This window comes from Bubalus kerabau, chromosome 20 (genome assembly GCF_029407905.1).
Source record: "Bubalus kerabau isolate K-KA32 ecotype Philippines breed swamp buffalo chromosome 20, PCC_UOA_SB_1v2, whole genome shotgun sequence".
Classification (NCBI taxonomy): Eukaryota; Metazoa; Chordata; class Mammalia; order Artiodactyla; family Bovidae; genus Bubalus; species Bubalus kerabau.
This window is the reverse complement of record NC_073643.1, coordinates 21252338-21279425: the sequence shown is the minus strand read 5'-3', so window position 1 is coordinate 21279425 and position 27088 is coordinate 21252338. Positions and strand designations below refer to the sequence as shown.

Here is a 27088-nt window from a genome sequence, read left to right as displayed (position 1 = left end):
GATTCATATATCTCTGTCTATGTAGCAGCTTCTAGTACAGCTACAGGCTTATAGCCTCACAGCTCCAGGGTGGCTGGAAGGAGGTGGGGCCATTGCAGGCAGCATAAGGTGGCACTTATGTACACTTCATGTAGCAGAGCATCACATCTATGAATGATGGATAATCACACTGCGTACAGGGGTAGATTCTTATATTCATTATTTATTATAGTACTGTTTCCTTGAAAATGGCAGTAAAATGTACAAAATCAAATAGTATAACATTGTCCGAAAAATATGCAAAAAGCAATTTCAGGAAAGGGACCCCTTTTTCTTCTAACTCTGGCACAGTGTCTATTGGACCATGGTAGTTCTGTGTGGCTATCCAAGTTGTTCCACCAGGAGTCCAAGGATTAGCTATGCATGACTATGGTTGGCCTCTGTTTACATCCTTGAATTCATCACTGTAACCAGAAGGTTTTTTGTTTTTCCTCCTCAAACTTTAAATACTGAAACCTGCAGGGGCAATATCTGAAAAGAAATTAATGGACTGGACTGTCCCTAGAAGGAAGATAAGTAGGTGATTAAAAGGAAAAAAATAAGTCCTCTGTATCAGGAAATGTTGTTTGGCCATCAGAAAACAGGTGTTGTGACCCATAAAGGAACAGAGGATATTGGTCTAAAAACACTACCATGGCCAAAGGGGCGTGGCCTATTTTTAACAGAGGATTTGAGAGTTAAAAGATAAGTTGTAGAACATTCAATTCGGTTTCCTTATTTTATTGACGGAGAAACTAAAACCGAGACACAGGAACAGACATGCCAAGGTAACACAGGTGGCTGATGGAAGATACAGCTACTCATGTTCTGACTTTTTAGGTTTATGTGTTGTGTGTGTGTGTATTTTGTACAAGGACATTTTTCTTTAGAACATTAACATTAAAATAAAAAGATAGTCTTGTTTTTGGTTTTATCTCCACCCTCGATTCAATGTAAGATGGTTTTGCTGCACTCCAACAGTAAGCCACAGAAAGAGTTGAGTTCACCATATGGAGTACACTTTGGTACCACGGACAGAGACATTGCCTTTCTGTAAGCAGGAAAGGCAATGTCTAGGGCCACTTGTTGCTTTAAGGGGCCAAGTTTGGGTTGGACCTGAAGGAGGGAACACCTTTGAAAAACAGCTTCCTAACTGCACTAAAAACTGCTCTGGCATCCTGTTTCTTTCCCCTCCCCGCACATCTTCAGTCAGGAAAAAAAAAAAAAAAAGAATAGCATACTGGATTGATGGGGAGATTTCTGTCTAACCCTCTTTCTTCCTCCGACGGTCACCTCTTCCTTGCTATTTTCTGTCCTCGAAAACCTGACTCCAGCCCAAAAGTATCTCTGGAAGTGGGTAGGAGGGAGCCTTCCACCTGTCAACGCTAGAGGAGAAGGTGCGCTCTGAGGAGTTCTCAGTTGTTCCATCTCTTGCAATGAGAGGAAGAAAAGGAGTGAATCCGCCACAGATTTGCTGGAGATCAGGGTTAGTTAGTTCGTCCAGCTCCGGTCACAGAAACCCCTGTAGACCAAGGCTGCACTTCCATTCCCAGCGTTTCTCGTTGTCTTTCCTTACAGGCTAGCCCAGTGCATGGCTCCAGAAGAAGTCTCTGGTTAAAGGTTCTTTACGTCATAAATCAGGTTCCTGTGTGTATGTGTGTTTTTCTTACACAAAACTGGTACAGACGGATTAGCAGTAGAGACTAGGGTCTCCCTACTTCTCTTCACCCTCGACCACAGCATCTTGAACTACCTTTCATTCTCCCGGAGCTCACAGCTCTGGCTCCGACCTCAGGGTTGAGAGCAGTCGGCCCCAGACAGCACCGCCCTGTCCCGGGGCCGATGCCACCAGTGCCTCGAATGTGTGTGTCAGTGAAGGCGGGCAAGCCAGAGGCTTCTACACTGAGACAGGAGCAGGAATTCAGCTTTCGCTTGGGATCTGCAATCCCCAGATTCCCTGGGGACCGCGAAACTCCCAATCGGAGGCAGCCCCCCCGCCCCGCTCCAAGCCGCCCACCCATTCCCCCCTTTACCTCCTCACGCAGCCCCTCCCTGCGTGATGATGCAAACCAGTGGGGAGGGCGGGCTCTGAGAAGGGTGGGGAGAGCCGGAGAGCGAGCGAGGGTGGGAGGGAGTGGGAGGAGGAGGAGAGGGAGCCGAACGACCATTTAAAGCGATAGCAATCCGTGCCCTCTCCCTAGTGCTGGGCTGTTGGAGAGCTCGAGCTGCAAACCGCGGAGCGCGAGCGCGAGCGCGGCGCGCCGGCCGGGGAACCCCAGAGCGCAAGGCACCCCAAGCTGGCAGGCTCCGCGGGACCCCCTACCCTCGTCGGCTGCCCCTCCCCGGGCGCCCCCACCGTCCTCGCCAGCAGGAGCTCCTGGGCTTCCCACGAGGAGCTCACCCCAAGGAGCCCGAATCCCGGCGAGCCCGCCACCGTCCCCTCCAGCGCCGCCGCAGCCGCTGGAGCAGCATGGTCCAGCTGGGGAAGCTGCTCCGCGTCCTGACTTTGATGAAGTTCCCCTGCTGCGTGCTGGAGGTGCTCCTGTGCGCGCTGGCGGCGGCGGCGCGCGGCCAGGAGATGTACGCCCCGCACTCCATCCGGATCGAGGGGGACGTCACCCTCGGGGGGCTGTTCCCGGTGCACGCGAAGGGTCCCAGCGGAGTGCCCTGCGGCGACATCAAGAGGGAGAACGGGATCCACAGGCTGGAAGCGATGCTCTACGCCCTGGACCAGATCAACAGCGATCCCAACCTGCTGCCCAACGTGACGCTGGGCGCGCGGATCCTGGACACTTGTTCCAGGGACACTTACGCGCTCGAACAGTCGCTCACTTTCGTCCAGGCGCTCATCCAGAAGGACACCTCCGACGTGCGCTGCACCAACGGCGAGCCTCCAGTTTTCGTCAAGCCTGAGAAAGTAGTTGGAGTGATTGGGGCTTCGGGGAGTTCGGTCTCCATCATGGTAGCCAACATCCTGAGGCTTTTCCAGGTAGGGGGGCGCTCCCACTGGGGCAGAGCGCGCTGTAGCTCCCCGCGCTCTTAATCCTAAAAAAACCACTGGCTTGGACTTGAGGGGCGCGGGGTCAGGTCAGCCTTCGTTCATTGCCACCCTGGAGATCCTGCCGAATCCCTCTCGCCCCACGCGAGGAGGTACTTTCCCCCTTGGGTTCATTTCCCTTTCGTCTCTCCCCTGTCCGCGCTCCACTCCATCCGGCTTGACATCCTGGATTTATGGCCCCATTTACAAGAAGCAATCTGCGAAAAACAAGGCGATGATTTAAATGGGTTTGCATTAGAGTGAAATATGGTTCAAAAACTGGCTCGTAAAAGTGCCAGGCTCCTGTGAGAGCCGGTTAAGCGCAAGGAATTTGAAAGATGAGAAGACGCCTCGAAACTGGGCATTTCTCAACTCCCAGCTTCCCAGTCCCATGCCACCCGGCAAGACGCAGCTCCCCAGGAAAATGTCGAGAAAAGATTAGGGAGGCACTTCTTAGACCGAGGGCTAGGTCTTCACCTACATCTGAATGTTAATTGCCCATTTCTCCCAGGTCGGATTTCCCGACCTGTAGCCTGTCTTTGAGAAGGCATGGGGCAGAAGACGAGGGGGACGGCCCCCAAGTGGGGAGAGGCCACCCACAGACGTGACCCCCAAGTGATTTGCTCTGGGCAGTTTGCACCGTCTAAATTGCATTTGCAATCCAGCCACTGGCAGGAGCTGGGCGATCAGCTTTCTACTCTTGCTTTTCGGAGCCCAGAGATGAGCTCATGCTAACTGCGAAACAAAATAGCTTTCTCTGTCTCCTCCCTCCGCCCATCCTTTACCACGACCTCCCTAACGCAACCCCCCAACCCAATCCTGGGCTTTGAGGACGATTCTCCGAAGCAGGCGAGAAAGCACCTGGAGGGAGGCAGTAGGGTGCGATGAGCAAGGCTGGGCGTTCCTCCTGCTGGGGTGCAAGAGGGCGACGGCGAAAATGGGAGAAGGCGGATGGGGCAGCTGAGCGATGGGTTGGTTAGTCTACTGCAGTGCTCTTTCTCGCCGCCTGCTCCCGGAGCCTCAGCCCCAGGGCTCGTGCGCTGCACTGGGTATAAATGGATGGCTGTGAATTAAAAAATTGAATTTCAGGGTCCGCGTGACTATGGGTTCCCTTTTCCTTGTTTCTCTGTCTTTCTCACTGTCTCTCTTTCTGTCCTCGTGTCTCTTTTTCCGTGCTTTTTTTTCCCCCTCCTCTATTTTTAATTCCCCCTTTCAATTTCTGCCTCTCTTCTCTTTCTCTACCTTTATTTCCAAGGTTTGTTGTTGTCGTTGTTCATCTCTATCTGGAAGTGACATTTTCTTTTTAATGCACAGCTCTCTCCCTGCGTGGTAGTATCCAAACTCCCTCAATCCCTTCTGAAGATCTTCTGTCTGACCCTTATGCTCACCCTGTCTAGAGAGTTGGCTCCCTCTCAAATGCCTTTCCCTAAGGGTGTTGGGTTTCTGGAGGGGACTCTGGGTGAGAGTGCAGCCATCACCCCCGTCTGCTCCCAGGAGTATGAAGTTTGTGTTTGTGCCAGTAAGAGGGGTGCCTGTCCAAAGCTGCAGCCTGGTATGGACCCTCTGATCCTGTGAGCATCCTTAGTCCCTCCCCAGGATGCCATCACAAAGATCTCTAGATGTTTGCAAACCCTAAAGTGCTTGGGGAGGAAGCCTTCACTTTGAGTTGATGCATTCAAGAAGAGCCTGGATTGTTGTAAGCAAAACCCAGAAGCAATTCCTTTACCTCTGAGGTTAAGCCAGAGAACCTGAGGAGGCAGTCCTGTAAGGAGGATGAGGCCAGAGGTCGCCTGAAAACCACAGAGGTGACTCACAGAATTTTAACTGGAGCTCTGGGAGTTGAAGGCCCATTTGCTGTTTGACATTTTTTTCTTTTATTAATTATTTTACTGCCTGTTTCTCTCTTCCCTCAGAGCTTGGGCAGTACTGCAGATGGGCCTGCATGTCTAAAACAGAGTGAAATCTTAAAGTCAAGAGAGAGCTTGCAGACTAGGCTCACGGATTGTGTTTGCTGAAAAAGATTCCAGGGGGAGCTGATTCCTTCTCTGGTGTGTGGACCTGAGGCAGTTGCAAGAAAAGAAAATGCTTGCCTTGTGCTTAGTTCCCCCATTCCCTGGGCTGGGAAGGAAAGGAACTGAATGCCAGTGTTAGCAGTGTGGGTTGGGACCAAAACCATTCAGAGAAAACACTGTCATTTTCCTCTAATTTGCAAATTGCAGCTATTCATGTTGGACTAAACAGCAGAGGGAAAAGAACCCCCAGTTTTCACCTGTATTTATTGAGAAGAGGCTGATAGTAGGAGGGACGCAGCAACTTGTAGCTTGTGCTGTGAGCTCGGTATAAGCGTTGGTGTGGCCATCCCAGTTAACCATTGCCCATGTTTAAATATATAGAGATAGATTTCGACAGTCTCTTCCAGTAGCCTTTTTTTTTTTTTCTTGCATGTGATCTTAGAAACTCATGGCGTGCAAGTCCAATCCCCAGTTTCCCAGCCTCTGTAAAACTGCAAAATGAATAGAGAAAACAATGGAACACAGACCCATTGTTCAAAGGCACAGTCACTTTGGGGAGAGAGGACAAGAATGGCGGGTGCGGTCTTCTCTGGGATTGCAGAGTTCAGCTGAAGTAAGATTGTCCTATATAAAAGAAACTCCTCTAAATGATTGAATTCTTAGTTCTCCAGAGATTCAAGTTTTCTTTTGCCTGGTCACTGTGGGTTGCTGTGGGGAATATGCCAAACCGATCACTTGAGATAAAAATTTATGGTGAGATAAACTTCTAGGTGGGGGGAAGGAATACTTAGTGACTTAAATGGGGATGCTAAGCACTGAGGGTTGGGGGAAGGAGTAAGAAGATAGTAATAGATGTAACAAATGTTGCAGCTGCCAGCAAAGCCTGGAATGAAGTTCTTTCATGAAAATGAGGACCAGGGCAAGATTGAGTACTCAGATGTAAATAGTGTCTCTGACTTGGAATCCTCATCTGCCTGCTGGTGGGCCAGAGCTGAGTGAGTGCTCTCTCTCCTCTGTGTGCACACTGTGTTGGTTAGTCAGTGACATGTCAGAGCACAGGAATCATACCCAGTGGATCTTTCAAATCCAGGAATTTGAGGCTAATGAAATTAGTGTGTGGCCAGGGCTCTGCCAACTAGAATTAAGTCACTGCAACAGCCCTGCAATGCATTTTCAGCCTGAAAGAAGCATCAGGGAGGCATTTCTAGAGATTTGTTTCTGAGCCTGTACAAAATAATACTCTCCTAATGCTAAGAAAGATTAAATGTAAATTAATATTGACTATGAGTAACATATTTTTAAAAAATGATCACAGAGTGGGGGATGGCTTAAAAGTGAAGAGCTTACATAATGTGATGTCCAAAAAATAAATCTCCCCTGACCACTGTTTCATGGGCTATAAGTAAGATATATTATAGTGGAAAGTAATGGGAGCGTTTTTATTCAAGGCTTCTCTGCTATTGACTTGAGAGCAAACACTCTGAGAGTATAAATTACTCTTGCTACGTCCTGACTGAATGAACAATATTTCATGTTCAGTGACATGGTCTAAGCTATAGACTTGGAATTGAATGGCATCTGTTTCAGTTATTTTGTCCTCTCAGGAGCAACTAGATAGAACAAAGTGGTCAACTTGACCCTTGTGGAAGCATATTGCAAATCTAAACATGTGGCCCTGGTACCATAAATGAAATGCATTTGTAAATTTGTGTTTTCCTTCTGCTCATTGATGCTTGAATATAATCTCAAACTTTGGGGGCAGCATTTTATACATAAGTACAAGGTTTTCTTGCTTCTTTCTTTCTCTCTCTCTTTCTGCAGCTTATGTAATTGATAGAACTGGGCACCTAGGATAATGTGGTGTTACTATAGTGGGAATAAAAAAAAAACTCTTACTCTTTAAAAAAATTCACAGATATAGGTGTCAGTGCCATTTGGAAGAGTCTCTATAACAATTTCTGTCTCCACATTTACTGTGTTTCGGCAAATTTACCTAACAGATGGTGAGTGGGCAATTTTTAAAGGGGCATTTTTTAAAAGAGCAGAAAGGGAACGAATAGAGACAGGCACATACTATATCTGAAGATACCTCCACAAGTATTTTATGTATATATACACAAGTATTTTATGTATATATTTTATGTATAAAGGGAAGGAATAAAGACAGGCACATACTATATCTGAAGATACCTCCACAAGTATTTTATGTATGTGTGTATATATATATATATATACACACACACACACATATACATATATATATAAACACACATATACATGCATATATATACTTATACAATTAAAAAGTCTTTGGATATTTTTTTTTCTTTAAGAATTACTGAGATAATGGCTTACTTCAATTTCACAAACATTTAGGATTTAGCAGATTGTAAATGCTCTCTTTGTTACATATAGAAGTTGTATCATGGATTTAAAAGACCACAGTCAATTACACAAAGTGTACTCTAGTCTCAATCCTGCCATTAGTTAGCTGTGTTACCTTAGGTCATTCAGTTTTTCCAGGCCTCATTTTTCTCATCGGATATTTCTTATTTTTAAAAAATGTACTGAAGTTTCTAATCTCTGTGTCACAGTTTAGTTTGGAGAAAATCTGTTCTTGTCCAAGCTCCATGATGTCGTATTTCCAGCTCCAGCTTTGAACTTTGAGTGAGTTTGGGGCAACTTTTTAATGATCTTTTCACACAGCTATTTTAGCTAATATTAGTCTAGCTGATTTCACCACTCAAACTTTTTCTTGTGTTCTTCTACCAGTGTGTGCCTTAGTCATACGTATCAAGGCTATTGCAAGAAAAATTGCCTCCTGGGTCAGCTTCCTACATGGTCATATGACACAGGGCAGGGAGTGGGGACTGTGGATTTTACAGAAGCTGATACAGTTTTCATTATCCACGTCCTCTCTCCTTTCATCTTGCAAAAACAGCAGGCTTTTCTTGGAGAACTGCCAGATAATGACATCCTGCCTCCTCTCTGGCCCTGGGGATGAGTCACAGCAGGTGATTGGTTCATGTGTGGGCATCTAAGTCTCTCAGACTCCTCCTTGAGATTTCTCTCAAAGAAGGATGAGGAAAAAAAGTTTTTTCTCTGTGGAATTTCTAAGCTAAGGAGCCTTGTCTCTGGGACTCCCAGTGATCATCCAGCACAAGAAGAGACTTTCTGTAACATAAAGTCTTGCAGAGGTAAGCAGGGCTGAGTGATGGAGAGAAAGCTGGAATTCTGTTGATACTCTGGAACTCCCAAATCCAACTTTGTCTGAATATTTGGCAGCACCCCTGAATTTCCAGTACTTGTCCCTTGAGGTTGTTCTTGTTTGTTTCTGTTTTCAAATTTCCTTTGATGATTTTGAGTTTGTTTTCAGCCGTGTTCAGCTGAAAGCATCATACCTAAAAGAGCTAATCTTCATTAATGTCAAGTTTGCTTATTGACATTCCTTAGGCAAAAAATAATAACTGATATTTTGTTTCAGGAAAATCCTTATAGCCCAGGTTTGAGATATATGAAACTTTGCATCCTCCCCCACTCTATCCAACATTTATTGTTTTACCTTTAAGCATTTATGGAGAAGGAAATGGCACCCCACTCCAGTACCCTTGCCTGGAAAATCCCATGGACGGAGGAGCCTGGTAGGCTACAGTCCCTGGTGCTGCAAAGAGTCAGACACGACTGAGCAACTTCACTTTTAAGCATCTGTGACCATGTATTTCTCATCTTGATGCAGCTGAGAAAGAGAGCAAATACTTCTGATGTAAGCCCTCTTGTTTGGAAGCTTTAGAACAATAGTTGATTCTTATCATTTAAGCAGATCTTTTGTGTATGTCTTCAGAGCACAGAAGCATTTTCATGGCATACTAGAGTACCAAGTACATTAAGCCTGCTCTGCTTCTCACCCTGTTTTAAATTAAATAGTCAAAAAAAGAACACTCTCAAATACATTTTCCCAACAACTAAAATACACATGTGATTATGTTTAGAAGACATTTATGCAACATGTAGTTAGACTAATAAATTAATGAACCTTTTGCCAATTGGCACAGCAAATATGTATGTTCAATGTACTTAATTAAAAAGAAGACAATAACCTATTTTTGCAGGCTAAATAATTACCTGAGAAGAGTATTGTGCCTGCACACTTAATGTTATAGTATTTCATGCTTGACAAGTAATTTTCTTTCAGTTTTATTTACTGCCAAATGTTTCTTGGATCAAGTTATTAAGTTATAAAGTCAAAAGTAAAATGATATGAAATTACAATGATAAAGGAAACATATCTCACTTTATGAGAAGTTCTAATTTCTTTTCAATATTACTAGCAGTGTCCACAGTACTCATTGGCGTTCTTACTGTGAGCCACTGTGTCATGTACATTTAGTTCTGACTGTAGTTCTGCAAAGGACATAAAATCACACTGTAAGTCTGAAGAAAGTGATTCTCATAGTCCAAAGTCACATAGCTAGTAAGTGGCAAAGTCTAGATTCATCTTAGATTTGTCTGACAGGGCATTGCTTGTTAGTGGCTATGAGCACTGCTCAACTGTTGCACCAAGAAGTGCTTAAAATAATCATAGATTTGCCTACCCTGAAACTGTAGTGATTTAAAGATATCAGAGTTGCTAATTGCTTAGCCAAATCTAACATTTTATTTCATTTCTTTAGCAAGATTAATTCTGTGCGCCCATAGAAACTTAAGCACACAAATCCTTATCTCCAAAGAAAACATGCTTGTTTTCCATTATTCAACAGGTAGCCCTGTGCAGAGGCAATAAATATATAGTAGACTTTTCATACAAATAAATGAGAAAAGATGTTTCTTCTTGTCCTGATTCAGTGCCCATTCATTATGGATTATGATAGTTCTTCCTAAACTTTATTTCATTCACTCCACTCTTTCTATAAACCTCAAGTGAGGGAATCCATCATTCAGATATATGTGCAATGCGAGAGGACTGTATTAATACAATTTCTGGAAGTCAGGTTGATAGAGCATGGGAAGTATATCCTAATAAATGCAACATTAATGTTTGTGTGGGCCGTGAAATGAAGGGTAGGAGAGTTTTCAGTCTAATGGATTATTTTGTCTATGAAAGTGCTGCACCTTAATAGTCTTATAATTGGTCATTTACAGAGTCTTCCATCTCTGGGTTTTGTGCTTTCTTTGCTCTGAGGCTGTTGATTCCTTTTCTTATTCTGGATGGAAGATAGCAATGGAGCCACTTCAGAGGGCTCAGCCTACCTTTTTGTGTTATTCTTCAGTTGAAAATACTTCTATTTGTTAAAGCGCTATTTAAACATTTTTATCATGTTTTAAACTTGAGTGTGTTCTGAAGGTATTAGCACAGGCAGACATAATGGGAGATGTTTTCCAGGAGAAAACATGCTTTTATCAAAGAAATTATCAGAATTTTCATGTAGAGATTAAGAATCAAATTCTAGAGTTAGATAGACCTGAATTTAAATTCATACTCATGACTTATTACCAGCCTCATCTTGATCAAACAGATACAACATCTCTCTTTAATTTCCTTATCTTTGAAATGGGAATAAGAGAAGTGTGGCTCATGGAGTTACGCATAAAGCATGTCTGAAAGAATAATCATACAGATGGCACAAGATACACTTGGAAATAGTTTAGCATCGAGGTCAGCTTGTGATTCGTGTTTAATACATTTAAGTGCTATTGTTTTATTATTATTATTATGCTGTAATTAAATATCATTGTTACTTAAATGTCATTATTGTTAAGTCTACTGTAAAATTACAATAATAATCCATGATGAATTCTACTCTTCTGTTTCCTTTGTTTAAATCAATTTCTATCTATCTGTGTGTGTATATATATATATATATAGAGAGAGAGAGAGAGAGAGGGAGAGAGAGAACATTTTATCAGTACTACTCAGTGGACTGAGAATTTCCATGGTGCTGGTTAAAACGTATCATTCATTGCATGGACTTGGTGTACTTAGCAGGGAGACTAACAGATTTGAAGTCAGCCATCCCCAAGCGTGAATTCCATGGTGACCCTTTTCTAGCTGTAGAACCTTGAGGAAATCACTTAAACTTTTTGAGCTTTACTACTTACTAGTTTCCCCATCTATATATTTTCCAGAAATACTTACTAAGCATCTTCCTCGTGCAGTGTTCTACATGCTTAGACGTAGTAAATGAGTAAATTAGACAAGAGCCTTTATGCGTTTCTCTCTCTCCCCCCACCTTTCTTTTCTTGTGCTCTTTGTTGATAACAGATGGATGTTATAAATACATTCTATGCTTTGTCACAAGTTGATGGGTTCTATGGGATAAAGAAAAGAATTTGAAGCCACTGAAGAGCCTTGGTTGGGAATGCTAGAGGGGTGTACAGGTGGGTTCTATTTTTAAATAGGGTAGTCAGGCTGGATTTCATAAGTTGACATTTGAGCCAAGACTTGAAGTGAGGGAGTTGTCAGAATGGATTAGGGTGGGGGCATTCCCTGGAAGTGGGAACAGCCGGTGCCCAAACTCTGAGGCATAAATATGCCTGGCAGGTTGGAGGAATATCAAGGAGGCCGCCCCGCTGACTTAGTCAGTGGGGAGGACGGCGCAGCAGGAGGACTTGAGGTCAGATCAACGAACTGAGTAAGTCCTGGGAGACCATCACATGCATTTTGTCTTTTACTCTAAACGTAGGCAGCCAGAGGCAGGATTTTAGCAAAGGTGTGACATGATCTGTCTCTTGTTTGACAAGCATAACTCTATCTGTGGTCTTGAGGAAGAGGGAGAGAGCGGAATCAGGGAGCCTCTCAGGAGGCGATTATGGCCTCCACGAGGTCCATGTGCCGGGATGTTGATGGCCAGTGTTCTCAGAAGTGGTGCATCGGGAAGATTGTGGCAGCATTTCCTGGTAGATTAAATGTGAGAATGGAGAAAAAGGGGTCAAGGGTGAAATCAAGATTTAGTGCCTGCACAACTAGAAAGGTGTGGTTACTATCACATAAAATGGAAAAAGTTTAGGTAGAGCATACATTAGGGGATTAAAGGTTTTGGAGGTGTAAGACAATATTTTTCTTGACACCCAAGTAGAGATGCTGAACACAGAGTCAGATACACAAGTCTACAGTTCTCATGAAAGGTCTAAGCTAGAAATACATTTTACTAAAATGGAGATATTAAGAACAATTACATGGAAGCGCTATTTTAAAGATAAAAATGAAGTGATGTAGTTAACACTGTCTTCTCAACACTTTTAACAACTCTTAGCTAAAATAGCAGTCTGAAATGAAATACCTATAGGTTTTTTTGTTTGTTTTTGCAGTAAAACTGAATAAAATGTTGTCACAATTATTTTATTAGTAATAATATTTGTGACACAGTTGTTTTAGTTAAGACACCATGACTACAAAGGTTTAGAATAAACCTTTCAGTCTCCAAATTTTCACTGCTTGTGTACTTGAAACTGTGTCTTGTAACATTCAAGTTAGTTGTGATAGAGTACCTCTTTAAATAGAAGTAATTCTGAGCTATCTAGATCAATGCAGTCTTATATACCCTTATATATAATTATTGTTTTATGATTCATCAAACTCACTTGAAAATTTGTATCACTGATAAATGAGAATTTAAGCATTTACTCATATATTCAAGGGAAAATTGTACTTGTCATTTCCATTTGGGTCCCTACTTTGAACAATTTTGCCAGACATTGCACATTTTCCCTTCACTGTGCAATTGAAACATGACAGGGGAAATATTATCTTACTGGTTTTGAGTTCCACTTATTGTTGTTGTTCGGTCGCCCAGTCACGTCTGATCTTTGCGACCTCATGGACTGCAGCACGCCAGGCCTCTCTGAGTTCCCGTTAGCTATCTGCAAATCCTTAAACCAACTTTGTGGCTTAACCAAAATTCTCTTCCATATTCATTCCACTAGCAGCTATTGGTCTAGGCATGTACTTATACTAAAAAATGCATGACCACGTTGTCTCTACACATCTATAATTTTATGTTAACACTATCATTATGTAAGCTATATTTTCATTGTAATTATAACAAATTTTACATCAACACATCCATTTCTAGTGTTCATCTAGTGTTCAAGGAGAGAACAGAATGTAGTAAATTTTATCAAAATATACCATCTGAAGAATAGAACAGAGGGTAATTGTCTAATTCTGTATTCACTATAATTAAGTTCAGTGGAGTTGGCATAATAGAATTAAGATGAAAAAAAAAAATAGACATTGAGGTACCATGGCTCCCTCTCCTAACACACCCTTTTCATATCGGAGAGCAGCAATGTAGCAGCTTTTTGTACAGAAATGGAGACAGGAAGAGGCCAGAGGATGAATGACAGGCACAAGTAGGGTTAAACTACGAAGAGCAATATGGAAATGAAATTTCGCTCTTGGCTTTGGTGAGTGGGGAAGATGTATCAGCATTTGTGCCTACTTTGATCACATTTTCTGGAACAGTTAAGCCCAGCGTCAACCATACTGTCCCATTGTCCTCGTAAGTAGGAACATACTGTTACTCGAATCTTTGCTTCCTGTTTCTTGATGATTGATTGAGAAGATTATCACAGGGACTGCATCTTGTGAGTAACTACATTGTTTTGAAAAGATTGAAATGCACTTAAGAGTGGTAACTCCAACTGTCCTCTTTCTTGATCTTGGATTGTTTAAGTCTGGAGTGTAGCAGTAGGTTATGGGGGAGTATTATTGGAATTTTGGGTTATGAACAATGGTTATAGCATGATGGTTAGGAATGTAGATGTTAGTTCAGATCCTGACTTTCCACTTACTAACCTTATGAGCTTGGGAAATTTACCTGATTACCTGAACCTCGGTATCCCCATTTATAAAATGATGGTAATAACATTCCATCATGATAGGATGGTTTTCAAATTTAGAGTGAAGTTACCTATGCCAAGCACTTAATACAATGCCTGGAGCACACTAAAGTTGTTATTATTGTTATTATCAATATTATTATTATTATCACAATGCCAGGTACTATTTTTCCTATACTCTTATTCTGTTATCTTCTGTCCCCCTTCATTCCTTTCTTGTTTCTGTTTGAAGGTAGGCTTGTCACAGAGCATTTTCTTTCACTGATTCTGACCCCTAGTCATCAAGGTGACTGAACCTCGACCCTGCATTCATTGCTGTTCATTGAAACAATCCCTGTTTTGAGAAGTTGGATGTTGAAGCCAAGTGAGGTCAAAGAGAGAGAAATATTCAGGACATCTTCACTCAGGGGCTAAGGGGAATATTCAGGATTCAGATGGGGAATCAGGCAAAGGGCCTGCTTAATTTCCTACTGTAGTGATTAAGAACAAGTCAGACAGGCTGGGTTTAAACTCACTTCCATTAGGCTGGCAGTGGGACCTTAGGTGCTTTTGTAAGTCCTATAAGCCTGAGCTTCAATCTGAAAGAGAGCAGTGACATTATCAGTACCTATCATATAGCCTTGTTGTAATAAGTGAAAAATCCTTTTTAAAGTGTTCAGTACACTGTTTTGCATCTAGTAAGAACTTAGTAAGTTGTAACTTCATTGACTACTACCACTCCTAATATTGTTAAGTAGCTGACCCAATCCTAGGCCCATTCTTTTCTTAATTGCACATAAACCCTTGGACAACCAGCTAACATTTATCAAGTGTTGCTTTTATAGAAACCCTCATGAATCCAAAGGTGCTTCTAACACTCTCCCAGTCAGAGCGTGTTTTGGAGATGGAATCAACGCAGCGCTGCCTCCACCATCACTGCCGCTGCTGTGTACTCCCTTTCCGAGTGCTTTCTGTGTGCTGGGCACCACGTTCAGCCCTCCGTGTACACTATATCGTGTTGTTCTCAGCTCAGGAGACATCATCCCCAGTTTTCAGATAAAGACACTGAGGTGTTGGAAATGTAAGACACTTGACCCACAGCAAGAGATGGAGGCAGGGAATTCAAATCTCTTTCTCTCTGACTTCAAGAACCCTTAAATATTAGTTTACTATCAATACTACATCTGGTGAAGAAAATCTGCTTCCCTCCACTGGAGTTAGTGTAGAAACAACTCTCAATCCCCATATTCCTCTATTGCCCATGCCACTGTGACCTCAGGACTAGTAGGGAGAAGCGACCTCTTCAAAGACAAAGGCAACCTAGTCTCTTTCTGCTTTTCCAGAATGAACTAACCAATAGTTTCTTTCCTTCTTAAGAATCCCCACGTGTTCCTTTTGGTATTTACCTTGGCCTTTTTGAATTCTGACATTCTGTACATGACTCGTCCACTCTACCTAATGCTAGTTTATCGAGGTCAAGTATAGGGTCTTACTCATCCTGAAGCCCAATTACACCCCTGTAACATCTCACTCTGTGCTTTTCTTCTTGAAGGACATCTGCAGATATTTGTTTGAATTTTGTTGAATTGTTCTCATCAATACTACATTAGAAGTTATATAGAAAGTACTTTCCTGTCAGAAAAGCCATCTAAATACATTTCTAGATGGTTACTTTTTATAGGATTACTATAGAGGTTATGGATCTTCAGGTAATATCTTTTAGATTAAGTTCTTCATATCACCTTATTTTTACATAGAATGATACATCTGAATTTTCTCTATCAAACCTGTGTGGCTTCACTGGCTTATAACTTAGCTTTTTGGTTGCATCTTGTTGACTTTTCCACTTACAATGATATTCGAGCCTGGTATTGATGAGGTTGAGTGGGAAACCACATCTTAAGACCATGAATTGGTTTTGTAGAGAACTAACATAAAGAACTAACGTTTTTTCATATTCTGCAGAACTCATGAAATTTTTTTTTAATTCTATAATTCCATTCTTTCAAGGAGTATAAAACCAATTTCAAAATGTTTATCCTAATTTGTTCACCTCCTCCTTCTTAGTCTTAGTTAGAAGAGAATAAACTGAATGGAAGAAAGTCATTATGACCACTGAAGCCACAAGGAAATGAGTCAGTGCCTGAATATTGTTTTCATCTCTCCCCTATGCGTGTGGTCTAAGGTCTTGAATGGTTACTAGGTGAAAATTACCTAGTTGACAATTGCTAATGGATTGTGTCATTTAATCCCCTGGTAGTCATTCAATGAAAGTATGTATTATTATGGTATCTTATAGAGCACATGCATGGAGCCTAGACTCAGCAACAGTTATTTGCTCATTAAAATATGGAATTTGGACTTGGGTCTCTGACTTCTAAAGCTCTTCTAGTGATTTTTACCACTAAATTAAAGTTGTAAAACTCTGAGAGTAGATGGCTTCTAAAATTTCCTCACCTCTAAGTTTTTAGAATTAAATTTTCATATGATTTACAGTCTTAACAGTTAAGACGGGTAGGAGAAATACCAGCCTGTTGAATGGAATTTTCCTTAAATAAGCCTGTTTTATGACACCAATTCACTCATTCATTCCCTCAGGGTATATTGGATATTCTCTCTGTGCAAAGTCATTTTAGGCCTCACAGTGGAGTGAGTGCCCCTTCTATAGACTCTCCCACAGCTTCAGAGAAGCCTTGGACTGTTTTGCCATGTACAGATGGGGGCTTGGTGATGGAAGCCTGGTTTGTCCCCCACTGATAAAACTAAGACATACTCACATTAGTTCACAGGCCTCTTGATCCCATGGTGTAACAGGACAAATGAATCTTACCATTTTGCCTGCAATTAATGATATGAAGGCTTTGGATATAGAAAGTGGATGCAATCGTGGGCTTGTTGGTTATACATGTATATGGGCATCATATGTTATCAGCCCGCAGCTACCTGCCAGCCACCACTAATACTTTTCACAGACCAAACAGATACATTCTTATCTCTGCTATGGATAAGCTCTTGACAATATATTTAACAGTGTGTGTGTGTGTGTGTGTGTATATATATATATATATATATATATGTATATATATGTGTGTGTGTATGTATATATATAGTTACTAGAGCATCCCCCAATAAACATATCATTGGCTAACCAATGGTTTCTCAAATATGCTAATTAAACCACCTTTAAAATAGACTGACATACCACTGCCTATAGTAGACAGTGGCATTCTTCAGAAATCTTGGGGGAAAATGCCACCAGGTACACATTTTTTAATTTATGATTGTCCATATATATATATGAGCAATTGTTATATATGTGTATATACTTGTTCATACATATGAATGATTTAAAATTGAAGATATATTTACATTTAAATTTTGAGGATATATTTCTATGTTCTGCTGTTAGCAGGTAGTAAATGAAATTATTAGCAGATTCATGCAGCAGGGAAATAACCTATCAGATTTAATTCAATAGGTTGCTTTTTTTGGTAAATTCATGGTTGTGGTTATTATATATATAATACGTTTGCTGAAGAAAATATTTCTACTGCTTTTACACAAAATTAAAATCATTTAATATGGATACAGTGTGTCTCAAATGTCTTAGTACAGTTTTGATTTTTAATATCATCAGAAGTAATAGAATTAGAAACATGCCCCCAAAACCATGTAAAGGTATAATTACCTTCATTTCCCTTATATTTTTGAGACTTCTGAAAAATAAATATTTAATTGTATTATTTATTTCTATCTAACGATAGCAACTAGAAAAACAAATTTTCTTTTAAAAAGTCAATATTAAAATATGTTATTTAAGATGATCAAATCTAAGGAAGTGATGAAGACATTCAAAATTTTAAACTTTACAATGGTGCTTTTTTATGAATCTATAGTACTTCTGAAGAAATTAATCTTTTTAAAATTTAATTTATTTTTATTGATGTATAATGTGTTGCTGCTGCTGCTGCTGCTGCTGCTAAGTCGCTTCAGTCATGTCTGACTCTGTGCGACCCCATAGACAGCAGCCCATTAGGCTCCTCTGTCCCTGGGGTTCTCCAGGCAAGAATACTGGAGTGGGTTGCCATTTTCTTCTCCAATGCATGAAAGTAAAAGGTGAAACTGAAGTCGCTCAGGTGTGTCCGACTCCTAGCGACCCCATGGACTGCAGCCTACCAGGCTCCTCCGTCCATGGATTTTCCAGGCAAGAGTACTGGAGTGGGGTGCCATTGCCTTCTCCGGTATAATGTGTTAATTACTGATATAAAGTGACTCAGCTATATATATATATATATGTATATACACACATTCTTTTTCCTATTATTTTCTATTATGTTTTATCATAGGATATGAATAGAGTTAGTTCCCTGTGCTCTACAGTAGGGCCTTGTTGTTTATCCATCCTATATATAATAGTTTGCAAAAGCTAATCCCAAACTCCCAATCCATTCTTCGCCCATGACCCTCCCCCTTGGCAACCAACAGTCTGCTCTCCATATCCCTGATTCTGTTTCATAGAGAGGTTAATTTGTTATATTTTAGATTCCACATATAAGTAATACCATATAGTGTTTGTCTTTCTCTTTCTGATTTACTTCACTTAGTATGATAATCTCATTGCATCTTTGTTCCTACAAGTGGGATTATGTCATTCTTTTTTATGGCTGAGTAGTATTCCGTTGCATGTATGTACCGCATCTTCTTTCTACATTCGTCAGTAGACATTTAGGTTGCTTCCATATCTTGGCTGTTGTGAATAGTGCTGCTATGAGCATGGGTGCAGGTTATCTTTTCAGATAGACTTTTTTCTGGGTACATGCCCAGGGGTGAGATTGCTGATTCATATGGCAACTCTATTTTTAGTTTTATGAGGAATCTCCATACTGTTTTCCACAGTGGTTGCACCAACTTACTATTCTACAACAGTGTAGGAGGGTTTCCGTTTCTCCACACCCTTTCCAGCATTTGTTATTTGTAGACTTTTTAATCATGGCCATTCTGACTGCTGTAGGGTGGTACCACATTGTAGTTTTGATTTGCATTTCCCTGATAATTAATGATGCTGAGCATGTTTTCATCTTTATTCCTCTTTAGAGAAGAAATGTCTATTTAGGTCTTCTGCTCATTTTTTAATTGGGTTTTGTTTTTATGTTGTCAAGGTGTATGAGCTATTTGTGTATTTTGAAAATTAAGCCTTATCAGTTGCATTGTTTGCAAATATTTTCTCCCATTACTTAGGTTGTCTTTTAGTTTTGTTTGCAGTTTTCTTTGCTATGCAAAAACTTGTAAGCTTCATTATGTCCCTTTTTTTTCATTTGTTTATTTTCGTTTTTATTTCTATTGCCCTGTGAGACTGACCCAAGAAAACATTGGTGCAATTTATGTTAGACAATATTTTGCCTATGTTCTCTTCAATGAGTTTTATGATTTCATGTCTTATGTTTAAGTCTTTAAGCCATTTTGAGTTTATTTTCATTCATGGTGAAAGTGTGTATTCTGACTTCATTGATTTACAACTTTTTCAATACCACTTGCTGAAGAGACCATCTTTTTCCCATTGTATCTTCTTACCTCCTTTGTTGAAGATTAATTGGCTGTGGGTGTGTGAGTTCATTTCTGGTTTATTTATGTCTATTTTTGTGCTAATGCTACACTGTTTTGATTAGTGTAGCTTTGTAGTATTGTCTGAAGTCTGGGCTGGTGATGCCTTCTGCTTTGTTCTTTTTCTTCAGGATTACTTTGGCAATTATAGGCCTTTTATGATTCCATATTACTCTTAGGATTATTTATTCTAGTTCTGTGAAAATGTCATGGGTGATTTGATAGGGATTACATTAAATCTGTAGATTACTTTGGGTAGTATGGCCATTTTAACAATATTAATTCTTCCAATCCAAGAGCATGGGATGTCTTTCTGTTTCTTTGAATCATTTTCAATTTCCTTTATTAATGTTTTATAGTTTTCAGCATATAAATCGTTCACCTCATTGGTATTTTATTTCTGGGGTTGTGATTTTAAAAGATATCATTTCTTTACATTTACATCCCTTTTCTGATATTTCATTGTTGGTGCAAAGAAATGCAACCTATTTCTGTATGTTAATCTTGTATCCTTTTACCTTGCTGAAATCAGTCATCAGTTCTTGTACTTTTTGTGTGGTGTATTTAGGGTTTTCTGTATATTGTACCATATTATCTGCATATAATGACAATTTTCCCTCTCCCTGAAGGAATTCATCTTTAAGTTCTACTAAGACTTTAAGTTCTACTAAGATTGTTTAATGAGCCACTACTCTGTGCCTGAAATTGCTCTATACACTAGAGATTCTAGAATTAGCATAATAAAAACAATAATGCAGATAACAGCAAAAAGCATTCACAAACCTTTCTTGCAAGGAAGTAAAGTCACCAGGGGCAGGGAGGAAAACAAGTGAATCACACGTTCAAAATGGCAGCAATTCTCAAACATTAACGTGCTGAAAAGTCATAACAGGCATGTTAACCAGGGAAATTATAAGACTCCTTCTCCAACTGATCAGGTGTAAAGTCCCATAACTCTCCTTTTGGTGAATGCATTTGGGAGAGTCTCGGACAGATGTTCTCAGTTGTCATCAACCTTCGGTGTGTATCAAATTCACCTGAGAGTGTTATCATGACACAGATTGCTGAGGTCCAGTGCCAGAGTTCTAACCAGTTTCTGGATGGGGCTGATATTATTGGCCCAGGGGGCACATATTGAGAACCACCTTTCAAAACTCCGCAGTATGGGATGGTATGTGTTATGAATGAGACAGGCACAGAGAACCACAGGAGAGCAGAGGGGCTTTGCTCCAAATTAGCCAAAGGTAAAATCAGTAGCTAGAATTGGTAGACCCAAGAAAAGTTATCAGAATTTTATCTGCATTTGCTCATTTAATCCTTTCACTAAAGCACATAGGTGCTACTTAGTGTTCCTGTTTATTAGAGAATCCAGAGGAGGCAATTATTTTGCCCGAGTCCTAAACTGGTAAGTAACAGATTAAGAATTCAAGTCTAGGAAGTCTGATTCCAGAGCCCACACCCTTAACTGTTCTGCATGTAGAGAGTGGTAAAATGTTGTCACTGAAGGCTTCCTGGGACACTGGTCTCTGAGTGTAGATAGAAGGACGAGTGGATATAAATACTATCATGTGTGTGTGTGTGTGTGTGTGTGTGTGTGTGTGTGGCAGCAGTGGGGGGAGGAAGCATCGGGACTTCTAGAAGAATGAGCCCTCCCCACACATCTACTCTAAGCAAGTCTACTTATCAGGAGTCCGGAACAGGAGTATGACTGTGGGGTACTGAGAAGGGTTCTAGACACCCAAGGTTAGAATTCCCTATCAGTTTGTAACTAACAGAAAGTGGATGAATGACTTGTCTTACTTTCTACGTGTAGCTGGGAGTTTGGATACAGTCCCTATAGTGTTTGTCCAGCTGCTGAGGAATGTCACCAGGGGACTGAGTTGCTTGGATATTCCAGCTCCCACATCTCTAGCACGTCCCTGTGGTCCACATAGTTTCAAAGGGACTCCAGAATCTCTAAGAGTGTTCCAACCATCTGAGCAGGAAGAAAGAAAAGTGAAAAAGAAATTAAGTAATATTAAAAAAAAAAAAAGTGAGTGTCTAAATCAGGGAGCAAATTACTTGCCACAAATGATCAGCAGACTTCCTCTTAGAGATATATCAGCTAGGGCTTTAAATGGCCACCGTAGCCTTAAGGGTAATGGGGTCTCCTAAACCAGGACTCTGATACTGAGGAATAAGAGAAGAGTGGCATTGATTAGCAGTGTCTGCACAGATTTCCTCCTTCAAACAAATATTATCCCCAAACTATTTTTTTCATATATTTTACTTTAAAGAAAGGAGAGGAAACATTACTTATCTGTAAATAGCCTCTTAGAAAGGGTACAGTTATATAATTACACACCCCCTGGAGAGCTCCTTTCTTCTAAAATCTCTTTGAAAACTGTTCAAGGTAAAGGACATTTCTATCTTAATTTAGTAACTCGGAGTTGATTATCTTGGATTAACAGCCTCTTTCTGCAGATGTCCTGTCGGGATTTAGAAAATTCTAGAAGTGGACAGAGAAGTTTTATGGTACACGTACAAGTGATATGCATCTCTTTGAAATAAAATCCATTTAGGGACAAAAAGGCATTTCACATCTTTGCTATATATTTTTACAAAATTTCCTTTCCAGTGCCATCCATTTCTCTCATCTGAATTCGTTATTACTAAACATTCTTCAGCACATCGTCTCTCACTCTCTCTTTGGTCAGAAGTGTTCTCTGGGTCCTCACCCTTCTTCTCATCTCATATGTGAACTCAGCCATCTGAAACTAAAGCAACTGGCCTGCTATGACTTCTCCATATCTTGAAGAACCAGTCTTTGTGGGAAAAAAAAAATTACTAACTAAAAAGGTAAAATACATCCAACCTTTCTGAGAATTACACAACCAAGAGAATAAGCACTGGAAGAAACTTATTTTATTTTACAGATATTTTACAGGCAAATGAGGTTTAAAGAAAAAATGCATTAGTTAAACTAAGTAATAAACCTTAGACCTCAGTGGAGCAACACATCAAAAGTTCATTTCTTATTCATTCAGAAGTTCAATATGGACTTCAGTGGTCTGAGGGTCAGTTTTCTGCTCAGTGTTTTCAGGGACTCACCGCCTTTATCATGTAGCTCTACATTTGTCCTAAAAGGGAAAGGAGACAGGAAGTTGCAAGCTACACTTATCAACTCATTGCCCTTCAGATATAAACTCTGCATGTCACCTCTGGTCACATTCTTTGGAACAAAACTATACCCAGATGCAAGTGAACATGGAGAATATTGGTCCTGACTTGGTCCTAGTGATGCCTCGCCAATCTAGAGGAGCTGGCTAAGATGTAGTCAACAGCTGGTGGTTTCTACCACAATGAGGGATTGGTCTGAGGCTGGATTAAGTATGTGTGTGGTGTATATACATGTACTACATGCAAACATATATGTATGCATGTGTACATGTACAAGGCAATGGCACCCCACTCCAGTACTCTTGCCTGGAAAATCACATGGACAGAGGAGCCTGGTAGGATGCAGTCCATGGGGTCACTGAGGGTCAGACATGACTGAGCGACTTCACTTTCACTTTTCACTTTCATGCATTGGAGAAGGAAATGGCAACCCACTCCAGTGTTCTTGCCTGGAGAATCCCAGGGATGGGGGAGCCTGGTGGGCTGCCGTCTTTGGGGTCGCACAGAGTCGGACACGACTGAAGTGACTCAGCAGCACATAGCTGCATTAGTATGAGCTGACACTTGAGGCTTCTGCCTTGTAAAAGAAATACAAACTGCCTCTCTTTCCTGGTTCACAATGACTACTAGTATTTCCTTTCATCCTGCTAGTTCATCCTCACCTTTCAGTATCACATGAAAATTATGAAAGAAATTATTTCTAAGTTTCCAATGCTTTTAATAATAGAATACTCAAACCCTGACAATTTTACTATGTGAAACTTTTGCCAACCTAAAATGGTTAATTTATGAAAAGTAATTTAGATTGATACAAAGAAAAAATGAGCTGATATATATATATATTTTACATAAATACCCAGAGCCAAGGTGCAACATAAATGGAATATTGGAGGAATTTAAATCCTCTTGGTGTAAATTTAAATATTTTTAATTGTAAAAATAATATAAATTCATTGCATAAACCCCCAAATTGAAAGATTTAAAGAAAAGAAAAGTAAACTCAATCCCATTTCTGATAAATCATCTCTGTAACATTTTTGAGGTTATCTTTTCAGGTTTCTTATAACAAGTGTGCATATAAATACAATTCAAGCATAAACTATCTTTAATTATTATGTCAAACTACAAATTGGTTCTAAATAACATATTTTTATTTAGTAATATATTATACTCATGATTCCATATCACCTAATAGAAATCTGCATCATATTTTTAATGGTTAAGCAGCATTCTATTATTTATTCTACAAGACCTTCTCAAAATTTAGATTATTCATGTTTTGCTTTGCTAAATAATGAGAGAAGCATCTTTGTTCATTTGTCTTTGAGCATTTGTTTATTTATTCCCTTAGAATGGACTTCTAGAACTAGAATGGCTGCTTGTCAGTTCTGGTGCATACCAAAGTATGGCCTTCCAGAATGGTTACCTTGCCTTTTGTTTCCATGTATCAATACTGATACCAATATCAATATTATTATCAATTAAAAAATTTGTCATTCTAGTGAGTAAAATATGACACCTGAAATATTTTATTATGTTTCTTTGACTGATAATAGCAAGATTGAACATGCTTTTATATCTTTATTGGCTGTTAGGACTTTTATTGGAGAAGGCAATGGCACCCCACTCCAGTACTCTTGCCTGGAAAATCCCATGGACGGAGGAGCCTGGTAGGCTGCAGTCCATGGGGTCGCTAAGAGTCGGGCACGACTGAAGTGACTTAGCAGCAGCAGCAAGACTTTTATCCATTTTTCATCATTGATTTATAACAATCTTTTACATATCAGTGTGTTGATTTTGTTTGTTATAAATGCAGTTTTTTTTTCCTTTAACTTACTAACTTTTATTTTGTGTGTGTTGAACTTTAGCATTTTCGAGTCTGTTCAAAAACCCTTTAATGAAAACAACAAATGTGCAGAATCAGTCATTCTCTTGCATTTCGTAATCAATGTATTTCCTTCTGGGCAGGATGGAAATGTCAGTCCTTACTTCACCTTGTGGTTGGAAAGAATCCATCCCCTTGAAAAGGGACGATAGTCTCCATGATGCAAAAATGGAAGATTTTATAGGGTAGGTGGGATCTGCATAAGAAAAGGCCCTACATTACACTCCTCTGGTGGTTGCCTAATTTATAAAAATATGGCATTTGAGGTTGTGTGACCACCGTCAGATAAACAAAATTAATTTTTAGCATGAAATACTAATATCAGCAAGAAAAGGCCAGGATAGGCTGACAGCAAAAAGTGAGGGTTTATGGGAGTGAGGCACAGCCTCTGTTTCCTCAAAAACAACTAGAAATTTAAACTCTGGGGCTCCTACTTGACCCAGTAAGCCTGTCTAGTATGTGTTTCCAGGGAGGATAAGTAGACTCAGAAGTCCAGGAATTCATCCTTGGTCCCCTCTGGGGATGAACAGAGGTGATCGATCTGTGCTCTGGAGACTTGGATATCCCCACATAGTCCTCAAAGTCATGGTGAGACAAAATGCCAATACCAATGATCCTAATGACAGTATCAATGAGGTGACAATGAGTCCTTTCAGTGACCCAGCATGTGTCTGCACTGTGCCATCCATTAGTAAGTGGGCAAAGCCACTTGACAGATCTATCTGGTACAATGAATGAATCTGACACTCATATTTTGAAAAACTGAAATTGTATCCGTTTGTCAAGAACAGTGGCTACTTGCACTGCTTTATATCCCCAGTTGGAACTAGATGACATTGCAGGCTGCAAGGTGTTCCTGCATTTCACCCCTGGAGCTGTTAAAAAACTGAAGAAGCTGCATCATCAGTGGTTAGCTCCTTGTCACCAAGAATAGTAAAGTAGATTTGTATTATTAACAGTTAAAGAGATTATAAGGTCTACAATTATTGTATTCATAGAGCATCCAAGTTACTCTAAAGAAATCCTAACATTATATTAGGACAGTTTTGAATATTTTTATTTGATTAGCCATAATCTTCTAATTATAATATCCCTTACCATTTTGACTATTGAAACTTGGCCTCATTTTCTTGTAGACTACCTGTGTGATCTTGGGCAAGTCAGTAACCTTTATATGAAATAGAAATAATATTACATGCTTTGAAGGACTGCAGAAAGTTGATCACCAATGTTCATCACATGCCTAGTAGATAGTCTGGACCATAATAACTACTTGGTTAATTGAAGATGTTGTTAGCTTCATTTTTAATTTTATTTCCAAACATTGCTCTTTATTTTTGGAAATCTAAAATTTATTCTGAGAGTGGAGGCCTTAGGCAACTCAGAAAGTTGTCTGGACTCCTCCAGTATTCTCCATATATCCCTTACGTCCATCTCTACATCATTTATATTAATGGAATAAATGATCTTTGGCATGGTGATTCCAGGGTGATGAGAAGCTAGGTGGAGGTTCAGTAGACACAGGGAAATATAGGTTTCCATGCCCAGTGCGAGTGTGGAAAAGGTGTTATTCCTACATTATTGAGGAAATAAAGGATAACCAACTCAAAAGCAAAGGAGAATTCAACTCTGGGTTGGGAGGTAAGAGATTTCATTTCCTGCCTTGTTTATCCTACAGATGCCCACAGGAACTTTTATGTTCTCTAGCAAGAATTTACACCTTATACCATTGTAGTTAGAAGTAAAGTATACTACATAATTAGTATCTAGTAAGGGCTGGAGTTAGAATAAATACCATTTATTTGTTTTGTTTGGGTTAAGCATCTTATAGTTACAACATATTGAGGGATACAATATTGTAGTGATTAAGAGTATAGTGTTTTGAGCTAGATAATTCTGGGTTAGTATTTCACCTTTATTACCTCTTTTTTTCTGTTTTATTGTGGTATAATTGACAAAGTTGTAAGAGATTCAAAGTATTTATCATGATGATTTGATATATGCAGTGCAAAAGGATCCTTTGCATCATGTTAGTTAATACATTTGGTACCTCATCTTTTTTTTTTCTTTTTTAATGAGAACTGAGTTTCTACTTTCTAAGCAAATTTCACTTATACAATGCAGTAGTACTGACTGCAGTCACACATTATACAGTAGATCCTCAGACTGTATTCATCCTACAGCTGAAAGTTGCTATCCTTTTACCAATCTCTCCCTATTTTCCCCACCTCCCAGCCCCTGGCAACCACTTTTCTACTCTCTCTTTCTGTGAGCTTTACTCTTTTCCTTTTAGATTCCACATATATTTATCATTCAGGATTTATCTTTGCCTGGCTTATTTCATTAGCATAATGGCCTCCAGTTTCATCTCAGTTCAGTTAGTTGCTCAATTGTGTCCAACTCTTTGCGACCCCATGGACCACAGCACTCCAGGCCTCCTTGTCCATCACCAACTCCCAGAGCCTACCGAAACTCATGTCCATTGAGTCGGTGATGCCATCCAACCATCTCATCCTCTGTTGTCCCCTTCTCCTCCTGCCTTCAATCTTTCCCAGCATC

The 27088-nt window shown here is 40.2% G+C and overlaps 1 protein-coding gene across 1 annotated transcript in view; it reads left to right on the top strand.

Annotated features, from left to right (window-relative positions):
* Nucleotides 1–1860: 1860 nt before the first annotated feature.
* The window catches only part of LOC129635520 (metabotropic glutamate receptor 7-like), a 271345-nt gene continuing 246117 nt past the window's right edge, over nt 1861–27088 (top strand). The window contains exons 1-2 of the mRNA XM_055558588.1: nt 1861–2074; nt 2220–3007. Coding sequence (XP_055414563.1) covers nt 1861–2074; nt 2220–3007 — 1002 coding nt within the window. The remainder of the gene's footprint in view (nt 2075–2219; nt 3008–27088) is intronic.